General features: G+C 32.8%; 1 protein-coding gene across 1 annotated transcript in view; it reads left to right on the plus strand.

Moving 5' to 3' along the window:
* The window catches only part of LOC117105468, a 46,309-nt gene extending 30,325 nt beyond the window's left edge, over window positions 1–15,984 (plus strand). The window contains exons 3-9 of the mRNA XM_033246620.1: window positions 315–459; window positions 898–1,007; window positions 5,981–6,122; window positions 9,109–10,388; window positions 11,191–11,302; window positions 14,458–14,715; window positions 15,833–15,984. Of these exons, the coding sequence (XP_033102511.1) occupies window positions 315–459; window positions 898–1,007; window positions 5,981–6,122; window positions 9,109–10,388; window positions 11,191–11,302; window positions 14,458–14,715; window positions 15,833–15,921 (2,136 nt within the window). The 3' untranslated portion in view covers window positions 15,922–15,984. The remainder of the gene's footprint in view (window positions 1–314; window positions 460–897; window positions 1,008–5,980; window positions 6,123–9,108; window positions 10,389–11,190; window positions 11,303–14,457; window positions 14,716–15,832) is intronic.
* The last annotated feature ends 2,682 nt before the right edge of the window (window positions 15,985–18,666 follow it).

Raw genomic sequence — 18,666 nt, forward strand, 5'->3', positions numbered from 1 at the left:
TTGACTATTATTGTTATTATTGAAATAGTCAATATTTATATTAGTGCCTAATGTTAACAACCTTGAAGCGCTTAACAACAACACATAACATAATAATAAAAATTAAAACAAAATAAGATAGGAATAGGTGTGAGACCAAACCTGAAAAACACTAGAACATCTAGCAAAAAAATTTCAATACCTGGAGTATGTATTATAGTTTCTTATCTGAGATTAATCAGTGGACCTTTCGGTTACTATAATAATTATAATTATTTTTACCTATTATTTAAAATATGTTATTATCTGTTCAATCTATGCTGTTGGTATTTCAGAGCTTCTTTATCCGCAGCACAAAGAAGGGAGAGCCAAAATTCAAATGCTCGAACAATGGACTTTGCACAATAACGCCAACGTCCAGGCTGCTGTGCCAGTGCTGCAGATACCAGAAGTGTTTAGAGGTGGGCATGTGTCGGAAAGGTATGACCACGATTTTAATAATTAAATACATAACTTACTTATTTATTTATTTAATTTAAAGGATGTATATATAGTGCACATATCTATTTCATAACAACTGCTGAAGGTACTTTTTCATTCAACAACCATAATAATAAAATTAATGATTAATTAATAATTAATATTGATACTTTAATTACAGTGTTATGTGTTACTATACAATTTGTACAATAAACTTTAATTAGAAACTTGAATTGGTACAGATATACTAAATCTTCTGTAACATAGATATGACCTTCTGGCTAAAAAAAGACAGTGACATATCTAACAAAGAGTGGGGTGCACACTATCCTCTCCCAGGAAAAGTTTAATCTTTCCCAGCCGTATTAATTTAAAGCACTGAAAAACAAATTTTATGATGCCAGTTGTTTACAGGTTTTATTTTGCATCTTTTTTTAGTTAAAGAGAACTCAAAAGAGCCGGCAAATTGCGATCAGATCCTCTGTAAAGTGTGCAATGATGTGTCGTCTGGGATCCATTTTGGAGTGTACACGTGTGAAGGATGTAAAGTAAGTTGGTTTCTTTCCATGTAAATCTACAGCTGCATCTATTTTCTTAATGGAAATTTGAATAAAGAAAGACTGAAGCCCCTCATGATGGCTACAATAGTGAAGGCCCAGGGGAGATGAAGAAATGAATTAAGATTACTCTACAGTGAAATAAAGATCATAAGATTCTATGTAACAATTATACAGGGTAATTTTTCTTTTTACATCTAAGAATAACCAGTTTACTCAAAAGCAGTGTAATCAAGTGATATAATGATCTATGTTATAAATACATAATGATGTCTGTTATTCTTATAACATTTTATTTTAAACTAATAGTGTTATATGTTACTGTATACACATAGCATTATAGCACTGTATGTTTATACACAAGTTTCTTTAATATATTACGGTCCATTGATTCAAGGAATTGAATTAGAAGTGACTTTCTTCGGGTTCTAATGTACCTTGTTTTACAAATGTCATTTTTTCAATTACCACTTGTCAACAAACGACGATTGAGTGAGTGTCTGCCTGCCCTCATAGGCACTGTATGCCTTTATTCAATGCCCATATTTGATATTTTTCTGAGAATATTTGTAAAAGTGATACCTTGGAATTTTACCTAGGGAAAGGCTGGTACATTAAATTGTGCATAAAGAACTGTAGGAGTGGGCTTATTCTTGATATATGATTAATGATGATTCTTGTCATGATCCAAAGCAAACCAGGAAAATTATCAATGATGTTCTCGGTAGGGGAAAATATAGTGCTGTATCCCTTGATGCCATAGATACTAAGCAGGAGACTGCTGTTAATGCTTTAAATAAACATTTCAGTGATTTTGGTGAAACCTTGCAGATAAAATTTACAGTACTTTCGGACACTGATTTCAAGCAATATTCAGTGGTAACTTTTGTAACTCATTTTTCCTTAGTCCTACTAGCAAAACCGAGATTATTAATATTGTTAATAGAATAAAATCAAACTCTGAAAGTATTGATAAAATAAGTAGTAGAATAATAAAAAATATTATTCCAATTGTTGCCTCCCCTCTCTCATATTTTATATATAATATATATCTATCCTTTCGCCTATTTCAAAAATTTTAGAATGAATCTTTATGCTTACCTTAATAAACATGCAATCATCAATAAAGAAAAATATGGATTTCAAAAAAAGAGTTCAACTTTTATGGCAGTTTTAAATCTTATTGAAAAAGTTCACAATGATATTGATAGAGGGGAGGCAGCTATTGGAATTTTCATAGACTTAAGTAAGGCATTTGATACCATCAAGCAGCATTATGGTATCAGGGGTACAGCACTTACCTGGTTTGAAAATTATATCTGTGGAAGACAGCAATATACAACAATAAATAATTTCCTCTGAACTTAATACAATCATGGAGGTATTATTGAGAAGGAGATCACTCGGCAACAGTTTCCTTTGATGCGGCAAACCAAGTTTTCGTTAGCAACAGCTTGGCAACGACATGCTTTTATACGCTTCAACACAGCAGTTGTGCAATAAACCATTTGATTTTAACTCATTAAATATCTTTAAAATTAACAGTGTTCCCCTGATTGAACTTTTTCGAACTTTTAGTATGTTATTATGGGTATATTTGACGAAGAGATTTCACAAAATATTTCTGTTACAATTACTTCTGTGTTCATTATAATTTTGTCTAAAAATTGACTGGTTTGACTAAAATGCTGAGGCAGCGTAAAACTGAAAAATCACTCTGACTTTGGATTGATTTTTCGAATAGTTAAACCTCGTTAACCCTAAAATGACTTAGTTTATTATAATCCTCAATCATTTATTAATTAATATCTGTTAAAATTAGAATTATCAAATTTTATCCAATTTATAGAAATCAAAGTTGAAATATACTATATTTTCAAGCCTCATGTAAATGTTTCATTAAATTTGAAACTATTTTTTTTTGTGGAAAATATTAATATGTTTGATATTTCATGAGAGATAAATGTATCAGCTTAAAAAAATGGAAACAATTGCGCAGCCATTGACTGTTGAGAAAAGAAGGTGTTCTCCATTTCGCCATGTTCAATTTTTTTGTAAACTAAGCTTGCTGAGCATTTGATTGCAGGGAACACATCAGAGTTCAAAGGCATCGCGCAAACGTACTTCACGCGCTGCGGCAACTTCGTTCTTGTTTCATTTGCATAGCGCTGCGGGCACATGACTTTTTCGAGTGATCTCCTTCTCAATAATACCTCCATGATACAATCAAGTACGGAGGGCTCCATAGTCAGACCACTTATTTTTATTATTTATATCAATGATATTTTTAACTCGATCAATAATGTAAACATGATTTTGTTTGCAGATGACACTAGTATTTTCTTATCTAACCCTGATTTTAATAATCTTATCAACTTTGTTAATTCTGAACTCACCAAACTGTTCCTGTGGCTGAAATATAATAAACTTTCTATTAATATTTAAAAAAGCAGATTTCATTGTGTTTAAAACTCAAGAAGCAACCTAAACATTAATAATGTTTCTATTAATATTAATGGTAAACCCATCAGTCAAACAATGACTACTAAATTTTAGGCCGTCCTGGTTGATGAATTTGTTACTTTTAAGCCACCTGTTGATTTAATAGGTTTCAAATTATTGAAATATGTTAGCCTATCTTTTAAACTAGCCACTATCTTCCTTTACATTTACTCCTTACCATTTATAAATCCCTTGTTCAACCCTTTATCAGCTATTGTAATATTATCTTTTCCTGATTATGTATAAAGTAAGGTTATTAAACTTTAGAAAAAAGCAATTCGTGCCATAACGTGGTCTGAGTGTGTTGTCCCAACGGATCCTCTCTTCCACAAATATAATTTACTCAAATTCAAAGAAATTCACAGTTATCAAATTATTATTATTATTATTATTATTGGTATTGGTATTGCTTATTAAATCTAAAACATTTTACTGATGGTAACAATCACAATTACAATACTATATGGCAAAAATAATCTTAAGCCTCCATTTCGCAAACTAAAATGTACCAGACACAGTGTTACTGTTTCTGGTCCTCATATTTGGAACAACATCAAAAATGATATTAAAACTGCTGGCTCTATTCACGTGTTTAAAAAGTTATATTGTATAAATCAAATTTATTAAATAATTACATTTCATAGATAATTTAATTGTTTTAATTGTTTCAATTCCCCCTTGCCCCTACCGACTACATTTCAGACTATTGTTATTATTGTTGTTGTTGTTGTTGTTGTTTTTGTTGTTGGTTTTTTTTTAAATTATTATTTTTATCATTATTATTATTATTATAATTACTATAAATATATTTATTATAATATTATCTTTATTGTTTATTAACTATTTTCTTTATTCCTTATTACTTTTATTATTTGATTTTACTTTATTTATTTAATATTTATTTATTTATTTTTATATTTATTTTTAAATCATAATCATTATTTATATTTTTAAAGAAAAGTAAATTATTATTTATTCACTTATTTATTTATTCACCTATTTGCTTTTTGGTTTTTCTTTTGGCATTGGTGTGTGTGTGGTGTTGAGTGTATTTCCTTATTCAATTTACTCATAGTGCTTACTGTTGTTGGCATTGGTCATTGTTTTTTACTTGGCCTTTTATAATTTTTTTTTCTTACATCGGACACCTTGATTTACAAGCTCTTCTGAGTTTTATTTGGTTGTCCTTGCCATCATTGTATTTTTATATTTATGCTTTTTGTCTATTTTATTGTTGATGAATAAATGAAATGAAATGATGTATAACCACTTAGTGGTGTACAGGTGCGTGTTATGCTCACCCAATTACAGTATAGTCAGCTTCTGAAAATAGAAAAAATAGGAGCCTTATGTAGCCATTATTTCCTTTAAAAAAAAAAAAAATCGGAAGCCCTAAACCAAGTTTTGAAGAAAATAATGGCTTCTATTTTCTATAGTGTCCTAAATAACTTGACAGTACCGGTAATTACTTTCTAAACCAGTCATCTTTTTTTTTATATGTAATATATTTTGATCAAACTGCTGGTGTTAGCGTTTAACCGGTTGCTAAGTGATATGATCAGTACAACTGTGTTGACTTGTTATGGTAGTGTATTGTACCCTTTGATAGGATGAACAAATATTTGATGGTGTGTGATAAACTTGAATCTAGTATGTAGTAGGTCTAATATAACTTCTTGATAGATGTTCATTAAACAGATAAAAATGTAGTGTAAACTTTATGAATTATATCAGCATTGCCTTATCATTTCAGTACATTTAATATTAAAGCTTGATTAGAGGAATCTCTTTCTTTGCTCATTGCAAAGGTCTGTCCGCACTTTAAAATTTTTCATGCGACAAAAAATGTGATATGCCCATATTTGGGTGTTATATGACATCATCATACCCAAATATGGGCACATCACACAAATTTGTAACATTTGTAAAATTTGATAGTATGGACTGAACTTTCTACATGCCTTGTTATACCATGTGTGATATTTAAAATAAACAGAATTACTGAACGAAGTGCACATAACACAACAAGCTGACTTAGGCAAGACTTTTTTTTACATTGCTTAGCGAACCCGTCGCCCGCAATAATGATGATTTCAAATAAAAATAAAATTTTATTTTTGGCCAATTAGCGCACCTCTCGCTACGAAAAAAATGGAAGTTTCAGAAAAAAATTAAAGATTTTCTTTATATTTATTACGCCCACCGCTGCCTTGAAATCTCCAAAAATAAGATATGTATATTTCTACCTAATTATATAAATTTAAAACATTTAAACCATCCCATTACTACACTGTTTACATTCAACAATAAAATTTTATTTTTATTTTCTCCTCCATCTAGATGTTTTTTACAAAACCTTAGAAAAAAAAAATTTTAATATAATTTTTTTTTCCACCACGATTTAAAAAGAAATAAGCCTTTGAATCAAAAACTTTTTTTGTAAAGTTTACGTATATTTTCAGGGTTTCTATCGCCGGAGTTTGCGTGATAGCAGCAATTACACATGTGTTGACAATAAACAGTGCAACATCACACCATCAACGAGAAACGTTTGCCGATATTGTCGTTTCCAGAAATGCTTGGAAGTTGGCATGTCTCGTTCAGGTAAATAAACCAGGGGTGGCACCCCCCCCCCTTTGAAACCCCTAAATTGTCAAAATTTTCAGGGGCTTAGCCCCCTGGGCCACTTTCGAATTCCTTTTAATCAAAGCTTGACCACGCCCACTTTCCTTTCGTCGGAGAAATCTGACCCCTCATCTGGGCATTGGCCCCCCGTCTGGGACCACGGTCCTCCCTCTCGGGGACCTCGGTCCCCCCGTCGGGGACCGTCGGGCAAATTCTGGCGCCACCTCTGAATTAAACCAAAATATTTCAGGATTAGTTCAAACTATCTTTTTTCGAACATAATCAATCTGAAAATACAAATATTAAAGCTTCTCATTATGTTGTGGTTAAATTCTGGTCCTGCAGTCCTGTTATACTGATTGCAAGGTACAATTATTTGTTATGTTTATATATAACTAATAATTTTATATTAGGCACTGTCATAGGGATTAAAAAGATGCAAATGGGAGAGGAAATAAAGAGGGAAAAACATATAGGAGGCATGGGAAAGGAAAGGCGAAAGAACAAAGAGGACAAGGTGATGACAAAGGGAAGGTGAAGGAGAATTACTGGTATCCAATTTTATAACAGTGACATTACCTGATGAAAACTTTTGTTGAACAAAAAAATTACAAATAGTTAAAATCAACTTATTTCCCCAGCAAGCATTCTCACTTTTCCTTTGCCTCTTTTCCCCTCCCCCTCCCCCATTCCTAAGATGTCAACAAAATGTCAATAATACTTTACTAGTTTCAATGTCTATAAAAAAAAAATGAATAAATTACTCTTTTTTTAACTACAAAAATGTATTAGTATATTAAAACATGTAGGCCTTGGCATTGCATGCTTCCAAGATCAATATTAATATACTGCTGATCCCACTAAAAATATCCAACCAAATTAAAACAAACCCAGTTGGTATTTAATGTAATTTGCATACATGTAAATAATACCTCTAATATAATCTTCCATAAATAGATCAAAGTAGGTACTTACCAGTGAGACCTAAGCTTATTTAAATATTTCCATGTACTTAAACATAATTGAAGAGAAAATTAGGAATATTTAATTTTTGCTGATATAGTTTAATAACTTGGCAGTCAGAAATATTTTAAAAATTGAAAGGACAAATAAGTCATTTCCATAGAGATTAAATCTAAGTCAAGAAGTGATTTTGTTTCCCTTGAATTTAGATAAACTATAAAGAATTTTTATTTTAATGTAAAACCTAAAGAGTTTCATAATATGATTTTCCAGGTACAGTAATATTAGTCCCAATGGTTGGATTATTATCTGGTTTTTAGTGTCGTTGACCTAGCAGTTGAATGAATTGATTTGTCATGCAATATAATTTGTTTTTGAATATATAAACGGTTATGCATTATCTATTGGAATGCTTACAAAAGAATTCAAGCCCCTGATTTTCAACCTTTTTATGGGTTCATTTTTAAGTTATTGAAGTATTGTGTTCCCATACTGGTGCCTAGCTAGGAATACTAGAAATCCTTTTTATTTTGACTTATATCGACATAGAGTACAATTTTAGTCATCAGAAATATATTACTTGCCCATTTCAATAAAAATAGGAGATAAATCAATCAAATATGAGATATATCTCTTTGCCTTTAGATTGTGATTTTTTTTTTTCAAATACATTTTTATGTTGCCAATTTTAAAAATAACAGAAAATGCCTTTCTTATGTCTTACAATTTTAATGTGAATCTGCACAAGACATATTAAAGCATTTTCTATTGGAATGCTTACAAAAGGATTCAAGCTCCAAATTGTCAACCTTCTTATAGGTTCATTTTTAAGTTATTGAAATATTGTGTTCCCATACTGGTGCCTAGCTGGGAATACGAGAAATCCTTTTTATTTTGACTTAAATCGACATAGTGTACAATTTCAGTCATAAGAAATATATTTCTTGCCCATTTCCATAAAAATAGGAGATAAATCAATCAAATATATCTCTTTGCCTTTAGATTGTGATTTTTTTTTCAAATACATTTTATGTTGCCAATTTTAAAATAACAGAAAATGCCTTTTTTATGTCTTGCAATTTTAAAGACATTGTTAATGTTTTCCAACTGAAAATATAATAGGCTGTCTTGATTGATTTTTTCCCCAGTTGAATAGCTTCACAGGATATCAAGAATTCATTCAACATTTTAAGTAAACATATGTTTATTTATTTATTTATTTATTTATTTAACTTTCTTTATACTGGATGGCATGCTCAATGCAAAGGCACTGGTTTTCGTTGTGGTCCAGTTACAGTAAAAACATAAAAATACAAAAGGAAAATAAAACAAAAGGACTTAATTACAAAAATAGAGGAGAGACCAATTAATTAAGAGCATTTCTAAAGTTATATAAATAAAAATTCAGGAAATCCCTAGTTATATTGCTAGGTAGTTGGTTCCAGTTTATGTCTGTTTTCCTTGACATGTTTTCCATTGTGGAATAAAAAGATGATTATTTGTCTTCAATTGTTGTTATCATCGTCAAGAAAAACAAACACATTAATTAAATAGGGAGGTGCAAGTCCTTGAAGGCATTTAAAAGTTAATATCAATATTAATTGACTTACTTATTTCACAATCTAAATTTTATCTGCCCAAAACATTGTTAATGTTCCCAAATTTTGAAAATATAATAGGCTGTCTTGGCTGATTTTTTTGTTCTTTTTCCAGTTTGATAGCTTTAACAGGAAATCAAGATTTCATTTAACATTTTAAGCCAATATATTTTTGACTTTAATTACTCAATCTCACAATCTAAATTTTATACTGTAACTAACTTGTAATAATTTGAGAACCAGGGATGTAAGCCTGCGCATAAAACCGAGAACAGAGCATAGAGAAAATCATTGGGAAAATTATACACACAGAAGGAACCGTTGAAATTTAGATCAAATACAACAAAACATTTTGACTGAATTTTTTCTTTAATAATGACAACAATATTCTTTATTTCATTCAGGTATCAAATTAGGCAGACACCAGAAGTATGACACTGCACAGTATGCAGGTGCAGGAGGGCCACCACAATTTTTGGAAAATAACTTACCTATTACGAAAAGTGCAAAAAACAACATCCCAGTTCCAAGACTGGAAAGCTATTCCCAAGAAGATGCGGATGATCTAGAGATTTATCTTAGAGACACATTCCTCATGGATCTTCCCGGCTTTGGGGATTACTCTGGAGGTTATGTCCTATCAGAACCGACTAATGCACTAGAGGAAACTGAAATTGCTGTTTTTGAAGCCTTGTCTGACCCAAGGAATATGATTCCTCATGAGCATCAAGATGTGTATAACCAAAATATTCCTGCTAAAATGTGTGAAATGCCACACATGGAGCCCTCTGTTGATGCAAGTCATTGTTTAACACACGATTTGATGAACAGTAGTCATTTCTGTGATCCATTGCTACCATACCAGAGGGAGAATTTTTATCAACTTGATTCAAAGTTGAGAGGTCATGGACAATATCACAGCAATGGTTCTTCGATGAAGCGTAAACCTGTAAACTGGAGCAGTATGGAAAAGTTTTCTGGTTACATTGAAAACAACACACCACCTACTTCATTGCATGGCTCGCCGCGGAATTCACCAATCCTGTTTCCGTTGCATCAGGAAGAGTATGGTAATCTACCTCCGTCTATAAGATGTCACCAAAGTGATCTTTTTGATCCGAGGTGGCTTATTCAAGAGAAACCATTGCAATTTATGGATAGTGAAGCAGGGATTCAAATGGCAACGGGTTATAAAAACGTTACTTATAATCATGCGTTACAAACAGCACAATTGTATCATGATGTGATCGGCAGAAATGTGCCTCATCAGGGACCAACTAATATTAAGACTGAAGAGCAGACACAGTCAAGAACAAATAACTCAGTACCCAGTGCTGAACATAGTTCATACAAAGTCAAGGTGAAATCACACAAAAGCAATATTGATAGTAGTCCTGATAGTTGTGAGTCATATGATAGTACGGAGCAAGTGACGGAGTATGCAGTCGAGTTGGAGAAAGATGCTTCATATGTAGGTTTTGTCCGTTCTCGGCTGCAGGATAGCCAATTGTGTGATGTGGTGCTTAGTCCAGGTATGGAAGAGATGCGTAAACAGCGATTAACAAAACTTGACACATTTCTGATGGATACTGATATGTTTGACATATCTAAAGCATTTGAAGACCTCACTCTTATCTTCAATATGTTCGAAAATTCACCAGAACACCAGAAGGCCACTCGCATGGTAAATAATGTCTTTTATTTGGGATAGAAGTAGTAATATAACTCAGTGATAGAGAAACTTTGAATTCTCCCCCAGGGGCGGGTCCAGGATTTGAAAAAAAGGAGGTTCAAAATGTTTCCAAAAAAACCCTAAAAAAGAAAGGCGGGTCTGGGGGGGTCCTCCTTGGGAAAAATTTTGATTCCTAGATGGCGGGAAATGAGCGTTCCTGACTTCTAAAGAGTCATTTAAGGACCAATAAGTTCTCAAGGGTTTTCCCCCTCTCGGAAAAGGTCAAGTAATTTTATCTCATTCTTAGGCCTATATGTAGAGAAAAAATATATGTAGTCTTTCTTCCATGGATCGATGAACCGATAGGCCTGAAGGATGCACTTCGTACATAAATTATTACGAAGTCGAACCAAAAACAGTGTGTATAATTTATTTAATTGAAGACTAGTTGGGCTAAGCCTAGTTTGTCTGATCTGCCAAACTCTGCCTAGGTAGGTTATCATGCCTTTTGTAAGCCAGGACCTAGTAGTATTTTCTTAAGTTTCATCACAGAGGGGTCCACTGCTCACCCATGCACCCCCTCCACCCACAGCCTAGGCCCATGGAAGAACACCCTACCTTTAAAATTTATCTACTGAAACACAATCTACTTAACATGTTTCTAAAGTTACATTTACACTAGAGACGATTATGACACGACGACAAAATACAGATGCGCCCAACGTTGAAGAATACAAACTACGCGATGATATGTCGTTGTTGTGTTGTTATCATGTCTAGTTAAATTTAGCTTTAATTGTATTTTTTTATGTAGTTGTCTCAGTTTGTTGGGAAGCCAGACCCTCATGACAAGAACTGGAAGATGTTCCAACAGAGGCTATCAAAGTATATTGCTTCCTCCATCATTTTTGCTAAGAAAATCCCTGGTAAGAATAAAATATTTCTTTGTGTTCAGTAGTTGGCATTAACTCACAGCAAAAATAGAACTTTGTGTTGCAAAAGCCAAGGAGGTATAAAAATTCCCAAGCCCAACTTAATCAGTATCTCGAAAGTCTTGGTTGGGCTTTTTGTATTTTTTTTGGCAAAAATATGTGTTTTTTTAAAGAATAAGTAGGCCAATATATATTTTAATGCTGACTTTGACTGCATTAGTGTCTCTTTGGTTTGTAGTTCTGACGGAATACTGTTGGGTCGCCCTTTTGGTGGAGTGGCCATCTTTTATAGAAAAACGTTTTTCAAATTTTATTTGTAAGGTAGATCTAAATGATAAAAGATTGGTTGCAATTACAGTAGGAAACAGTGATAATTTGTCCCTCCTTATTAATGCTTATCTCCCCTATTACAATAATGCCGATAATTTAATTGAGTTTATTAATTATCTAGGTAAAATCCAAACGACTGTCAACGAATTTCACAGCAACAAAGTTGTAGTTTGTGGTGGCTTTAATGTTGACATCAAAAAGAAATTTGGTAAATAATTTTTAAATTTTGTTTCTGAAAATGATTTAGTATTATCAGATTTATCTTAGTTAGGTGTTGATTCAGATAACTTTACATTCTTGAGTGAATCGCATGGAACCACAAGTTGGTTAGATCACACCATGTGTACTCATGGAGCTAATGTATGTGTGACTAAGGTTGATATAGCGTACGATGTTCTGGGATCTGACCATTTCCTTTATTGTTTGAATACTCTATTTTAATTACTACAGTTTAAATGTCCTGATAATGACAGTAAATCTAGACATGAATATGTAAATTGGAGTAAGGTAAATGCTAATGATATTGACTCTTATTCTTCCTTCACTGAATCTCTACTTAGTAATGTTAAAATATGCCCTGATTTGTTATCTTGTAATAATGTTAACTGTAAAAATGAACGTCATCGTTTTGCTATCGATGACCTTTACAGCAATATTGTTACTTGTCTTAAATGTGCATCTAGTGATTGTCTGAAGCCTTCGAAATTTAGATCATATAATATTGTACCGGGTTGGAATGATTATGTTTCCGATTTACATTGTATTGCTCGTGAAGCCTTCCTTCTTTGGAGAACCAATGGTAAACCTAGAGATGGGCCACTGTTCCACTCAATGAGAATGTCTCGATCTCGTTTTAAGTTAGCGTTACGCACGGGTAAGAATAATGATGAACAACTTAGGGCTGATAAGTTGGCTCAGTTACTCAGTGACAAGGATTACCGTGGCTTTTGGGAAGGTGTTAAATGTATTAATGACTCAAGATCTAATGTATCTGAGGTTATTGATAATGTTAGTAGTGAGAACAACATATGTAATCATTGGGCTAAATATTATGAGAATTTGTTTAACTGTGTAGATAACACGACGAATAAAGCTTTCGTGGAAGGAGCATTAGAATACTGCTTACCTATTGGTATAAATGTTACCCCCGATATTGTTTTTAATTGTATAAATAAACTATCCATAGGGAAATCACCTGGCTTTGATGGATTAGGCGGAGAACATCTTAAGTGTGCTAGTAAGCGACTCAGTGTACTATTGAGTATATGCTTCAATTCTATGCTGATTCATGGTCATGTAAATTTAGATCTGGTTAAAGTAATTCTTGTTCTGATAGTTAAGAGTAAATCAGGAGATATTACTAATAAGAATAATTACAGGCCTATTGCTCTAGCATCTGTAATATCTAAGGTGTTTGAATCGATTTTAATAAGTCTCTGTGGTAACACACTAGAATCTAGTGATTATCAATTTGCTTTTAAAGCTAAGTGTAAATTGGAAGGTAAATCCATAACGAAACTTTTTGGTAAAGAACTTGTATATGTTGAAAAAGGCTGTTATCTTGGTCACATTCTTACATGTGATAGTTGTGATGAGGCTGATATTCAAAGACAGTATAGGTGTATTAGAAGCAACTCTCTTAATCGTAAATTTATGAAATGCTCTAAAGATGTTAAATTCTGTCTCTTTCGATCATATTGTATCAATTTGTATTGTGCTGCTTTATGGTGTGATTACCGTCAAAAAAACATTAGATCTCTTAATGTATGCTACAACAATGCATTGCGTCGAATTTTGAATGTTCCTAGAAACAGCAGTGCTAGCATAATATTTGTCGACCACAGCGTCCCATCTTTTAATGAATACATGCGAAAATCAGTTTACAGCTTTATGCAGCGTATGTTGAGTAGTACCAATGTTCTTGTTGCATGTGTTTGCAAACATATTCTTTTAGACTCTAAAATGTATAAAGATGGAGTGGTATTTTGTATGCATAAGTATAATATACACGATACTCATTTTTTTCATATATATGTATTATTGCGATAGAAACTACAGTTTAGTCGTTAGGGATTTTTGTTTGTTGTTATTATTATATGCTTAAACCGATTATAGATATGGATATGCAAATTCCGAAATAAAGAATGAAATGAAATGAAATATTTATATATACATATATATATACATATACATATATATAAGAGACAGTATATATACTGTAGGCCTATATTTCAAAATTCCACTATATTTAATAATATATTTGATGCTTTAAACTGGGTTTTAGCCCTGTGGTTACAATTTTATAAGCCGAAATTCATGGAGAGAGCGACTTAAAATTGTTGAAATCTCAGTTGCACATCTCTAATATGGTAGAAATGAATAATTACGATGTGTAGCATAATAGTGCTACCAGTGGATGCACAGACAATATTCATGGTTTCAGAGACGTTATTTTGATGAATTACGTGTATGAAACCATATTTATTGTTTGTGTGTCTGGTGGTGGCACCATACTCATCAGAATCATGAAACCTTGTACATACAGAAAACGCAAAAACTTTTTTTCCTATCATTTTCGGGATGTGGAATATTAAGTTATAGTGATTATGTCCATATTTTGGTTTCTGTCCACTCACTCTCTTAGTTAACCATCTCATACTGTATGTTTTGAATTCATTTCATTTCATTTATTTACTCGACCAATATAAATTTACAAAAGGTAAAGTACAACAAAAATTATGGTCAGGAATTTATGGTTTGGAATTTTTGAGAATAAAACATGAATAAGATTTTTATTATTTGGTTTTTTTTCTCTACAGATTTCCAGAAAATGGATGTCAATGATAAAATGGCTCTGATCAAATCCGGTACATTCCTTATGATTCTTATCCAGTTGTCATGGAAGGATGACAAGAAGTTTGAGTGGTTTGCAGACACATTTTTGACTGTAGAAGTCCTTCGTGCCTTCACTGCAGGGATGGAGGCTGAGACAAGAAAATTTCGAGAAGACCTGAAGAATGCCAAGCTGGATGGCATAGAAATTGCTTTAGTAACTACTCTTGTTGTGCTAAACCCAGGTAGGTTAAACCTGGTTCTCCATACATGTATTAATACAGGTCTCCCTCCAATTCGTCGCTCACATCACAAACTAACACAATCAAAGTAGATTGTGTTAGTTTGTGAAACTAAGAAAGCGCGTCAAAATACGCGCTATTGTTGTTAAGGACTTTTTGTGTGGTAAAGAATACAAAATTGCTTGTCAACCAATGCGTGCTCGTTTTGACGCGCTACTGTGATTTCACGAACTAACATAATCTACTTTGATTGTGTTAGTTCGTGATATGAGCGACGAATTAAATACTGCTTCAGGGACCAAGGTTTTCATGGTCTTTAGCAGTTTTGGTCTTTAATTAGAAAAATAATCCAGATAAAAGTGGTCTTTAATTGGAGGGGGAACTGTACTATAAATGTTTTTTTTGGGAACGACAATGTGCTGTGATTACCTGGTCCTGGGGTGTTAAGCCGTTCATCCAATGGGCATAATAGCACATTCACATTTTAAAAAAAACTTGGTACACTATTCAATTCAATTCAATTCAATAATTCTTTATTTATCCCTCATGGGGCAATTTTTAAAACAGGACTGAAATACTCAATAAGTTAAATCATTTATAAACATCGAACAACAATAATATATATAAAACTAAATAAATAGTAAGTGTATAAATATAAATCACCAAAAATCATACAAAAGAGACCAACCAGAATCATAACTTTAAAAATATATGTAAAAAGCTATCGTTATATAGTATTTATTTTATTATTATTATTATTATTATTATTATTATTATTATTATACATATATTGTCATCACCCTTTTTATGTTATTTTATATTTATATTTTTATTTTTATATTCCAAAAGAGTAGGGGGAGGGGTATTGTTTCCCAGTATACTGTGTTGACTATGGTAGCAATTGGTTAGCCAGGATATGTAATTGAAATATTTTCCATTGTCAGAGTACTTGAGAGTAGATTTACTCATAAGATTTGGACCTAATGTCCTGGGATTGGAAGGCAAACAAGCATCTTAAACACCAAACTATTCAACTCCACTCCTCAAGGTGTTTTTTCATATCTACAGAGCATACATGTTTTTTCCCAGTCTTTATTGGTTTTCTATGTTTTTGTTATAGATATTCCAAAACTTGTGAATCCATTAAGTGTATTGGATATTCATTCTAGATTCAGAGAAATCTTAAAGAAATATTGCTTTGGTAAGTAAAAATTGTTCTATTATATTTGTAATCCATAAAACTATGAGAGGATATTGAATATTAAGTGTTGAAGAAAATGTAGTACAGTACTGTTGTTGCTCCTGCAAATTACAATAGTTCTTGGTTTTTGTTTTTTTCATAAATAAACAGAAAAATTGTATTAATGTTCCTATTATTATTTACATATTTTTTATAATAAATTTGATCAATCATTTGATGTAAGCGGTCTTTAGACTGTCCTAATGGTTAGCCAGCTATAACCGTGATGTCACTGCTGGTCTATGATTATAGACCATTGCCAGGCCCGTATCCAGGGGGAGTTTTAATGGTTCGGGAGAACCCCCTTTTGTAGCAAACTCCCCCCCTCTTTTCTGGCGATACCTCCTCTTTAAATTTCCCAAATAAGTCCTCCAGCCCAACTAATGCACTGCAGACCCACCCAGACACAGACATTTTCAAACATATCTGCTTTTATAGCATTATTTAGAACCATAATGCACAAAAATCCTCTTGCTTTGGCGGTGTTGCTGACTGACCCCACTGGGGCTTCAACTGTGGAACTCACACCCAGAAAACCCCCCTCCCCCCTTGGAAGAACCTGGCTAAGGGCCTGATTGCTATACTGCGGTCTAACCAGTTAGCTGTCTTGTTTAAAGCCTACTCGGAGGAGGTTTAAAACGGTCATAAATCATTTTCATTATGGCGTTCTGCTGATTAATTCAGCAGTGCAATGGCAAGACCTAGGCCTAGATCGTCAAAGTTGGAGAATCGAACGACGAATATTCCACACGCTTATAAGCATCTGTAAAAATAGGGTCTACATTTATTTACGTTCATTTTGATACATTTGTGTGCGTCAAGCACGCATGACGTCGCCCTCAATCTTACGTTAACAGGGAGTGCTTGTTTGTGTTTCAATACTCAAAGCGGTCTTAGGGAAGACTGTTTTATAGCAATTAGAGGAATGACATTAGTAAGACCGTCTAAGTGATAAAGCCGGCGTTATTCGAGGAGTTCATACTACCAGTTAAAACCGTTTTATAGCAATCTGCCCCGGACCTCCCAGAAGTGACTTCTCCCAACTTGGGACCACTGTATAATTAATTTCTATTGTATAAAGCAATCTCTCATGTATAAAGCAATCATTGCCCCACACTTTAACTACAGTACTGTAATGTGGTGTGGGGTAGATCCTATCAAAAGCTAAATTATAAATTACAAGTTCTACAAAGCAAAGCTAAAAAATAATTTAAAAAAAGAAGAGAGATGTACACAAGCCCTGCAGACCTTACAATGGGAAAATCTTAAAACTAAATTGTATCATTGTGAAGCTGTCACCATCTTTTCTGACTAAGCACTTTTCACTCAAAGAAAAAAAAGTATAACACACGATCCAGTGACGTTGTAAAGGTCAGAAAACCCAACACAACCTATAGTATAAGAAGAAAAGTTTCAGTCACCATGGTGCTAAGTTATGGAACAATCATACAGACGATGTAAGAACTGCACTAAATGTCATAACATGTGTTACTGGTGCATGTTCATTGAACCGTTATATTTGTATATTGTGTTTATTATTATTTCGGTATTTTTTTTTCTTTACCTTTTCTCGTTTTAATATTGTTATAATATTGTTGAAAAACACCCTTAAGTGTTATTTGCTTCTGTGTGTAAATAAAGATTTTTATTATGTATATATTATTGGCTTTTTCCCAGCAGTACTGGGAAAAGCCATTTTTTTTTTCTGATTTTCTTTTTCCTTTTTTCTTGCATATATATTTGCTCTCTTTTTGCACTGTTTTTTTCCGGCCGTCACTTTCTTCACTTCCCATGCTTATAATTTTTCCGTGCTTTGCCGAAGCATAGGTCATATATCAAGGATGTAAAATGTGTAATATTTCGTGTCAATCTATGGTAGGGAGTGTGTGTGAGGACCAAAGTGATTTAAGGTCAAACAGTCTACAACGGATATTTCAAAAACCGGTCAGTTGATCCGAATGAAACTTACAGGAAAGTTTAATCAAGTTAAAAGGAAGAAATTTTAATGTGTTAGTGACAATCCAGTGAAGGGTGTAAATTTGAGGGTCTTTTCAATTTTTGAGGACCCAGACCTAAATATCTCATTAAAAAAACACCAATGGGTCTCAATGAAACATTCTATAATACTCTATAAAGGTCTCGTAAAAAAATGATTAAATTTTTGTGACAATCCGCAGTATGGTGTGGATCTGAGGACCATTTAAAGAAAAACGTCCCAGACCACATATTTCGAAAACGGATCAACTGATTTGAATGAAATGTTCGGAAAAAGTTTAACCAAGTTACAAGGAATAAATTATTATGTGCTGGCAACGAATCAGTCAAGGGTGTAAATGGGAGGGTCATTTCAATTTTTGAGGACCCAGACCTAAATATCTCTTTAAAACTAGAAATTGCAAGTGAAGTGCTGCGAAGTACAACTGCATATAAATGTTCTTCGAACAAAATTATTTATGGAAGTCAAGTGAAAATAATGAATAGTAAAAATATAACAAATAATATGAGACACGACCCATTGTCTATATTAGAACACTTCTCATTGGGTAACAAAATCGTAATTTTTCATTTTTGTCAAAAAGTGTTAATAGTGGTGAATTATGTTTTAGGTTTTTTTTAATAAAGTTTCAAAAATTTCTATGTATGTGGAAAATGTAGTTGATTACCAAAGGTTACAATTTTTATTTTGAAGACTGCATGGTCTAGGAAGTGTACAT

Source organism: Anneissia japonica, unplaced genomic scaffold (assembly GCF_011630105.1).
Source record: "Anneissia japonica isolate Jap-2015-1 unplaced genomic scaffold, ASM1163010v1 scaffold1128_len1000024_cov185, whole genome shotgun sequence".
Classification (NCBI taxonomy): domain Eukaryota; kingdom Metazoa; phylum Echinodermata; class Crinoidea; order Comatulida; family Comatulidae; genus Anneissia; species Anneissia japonica.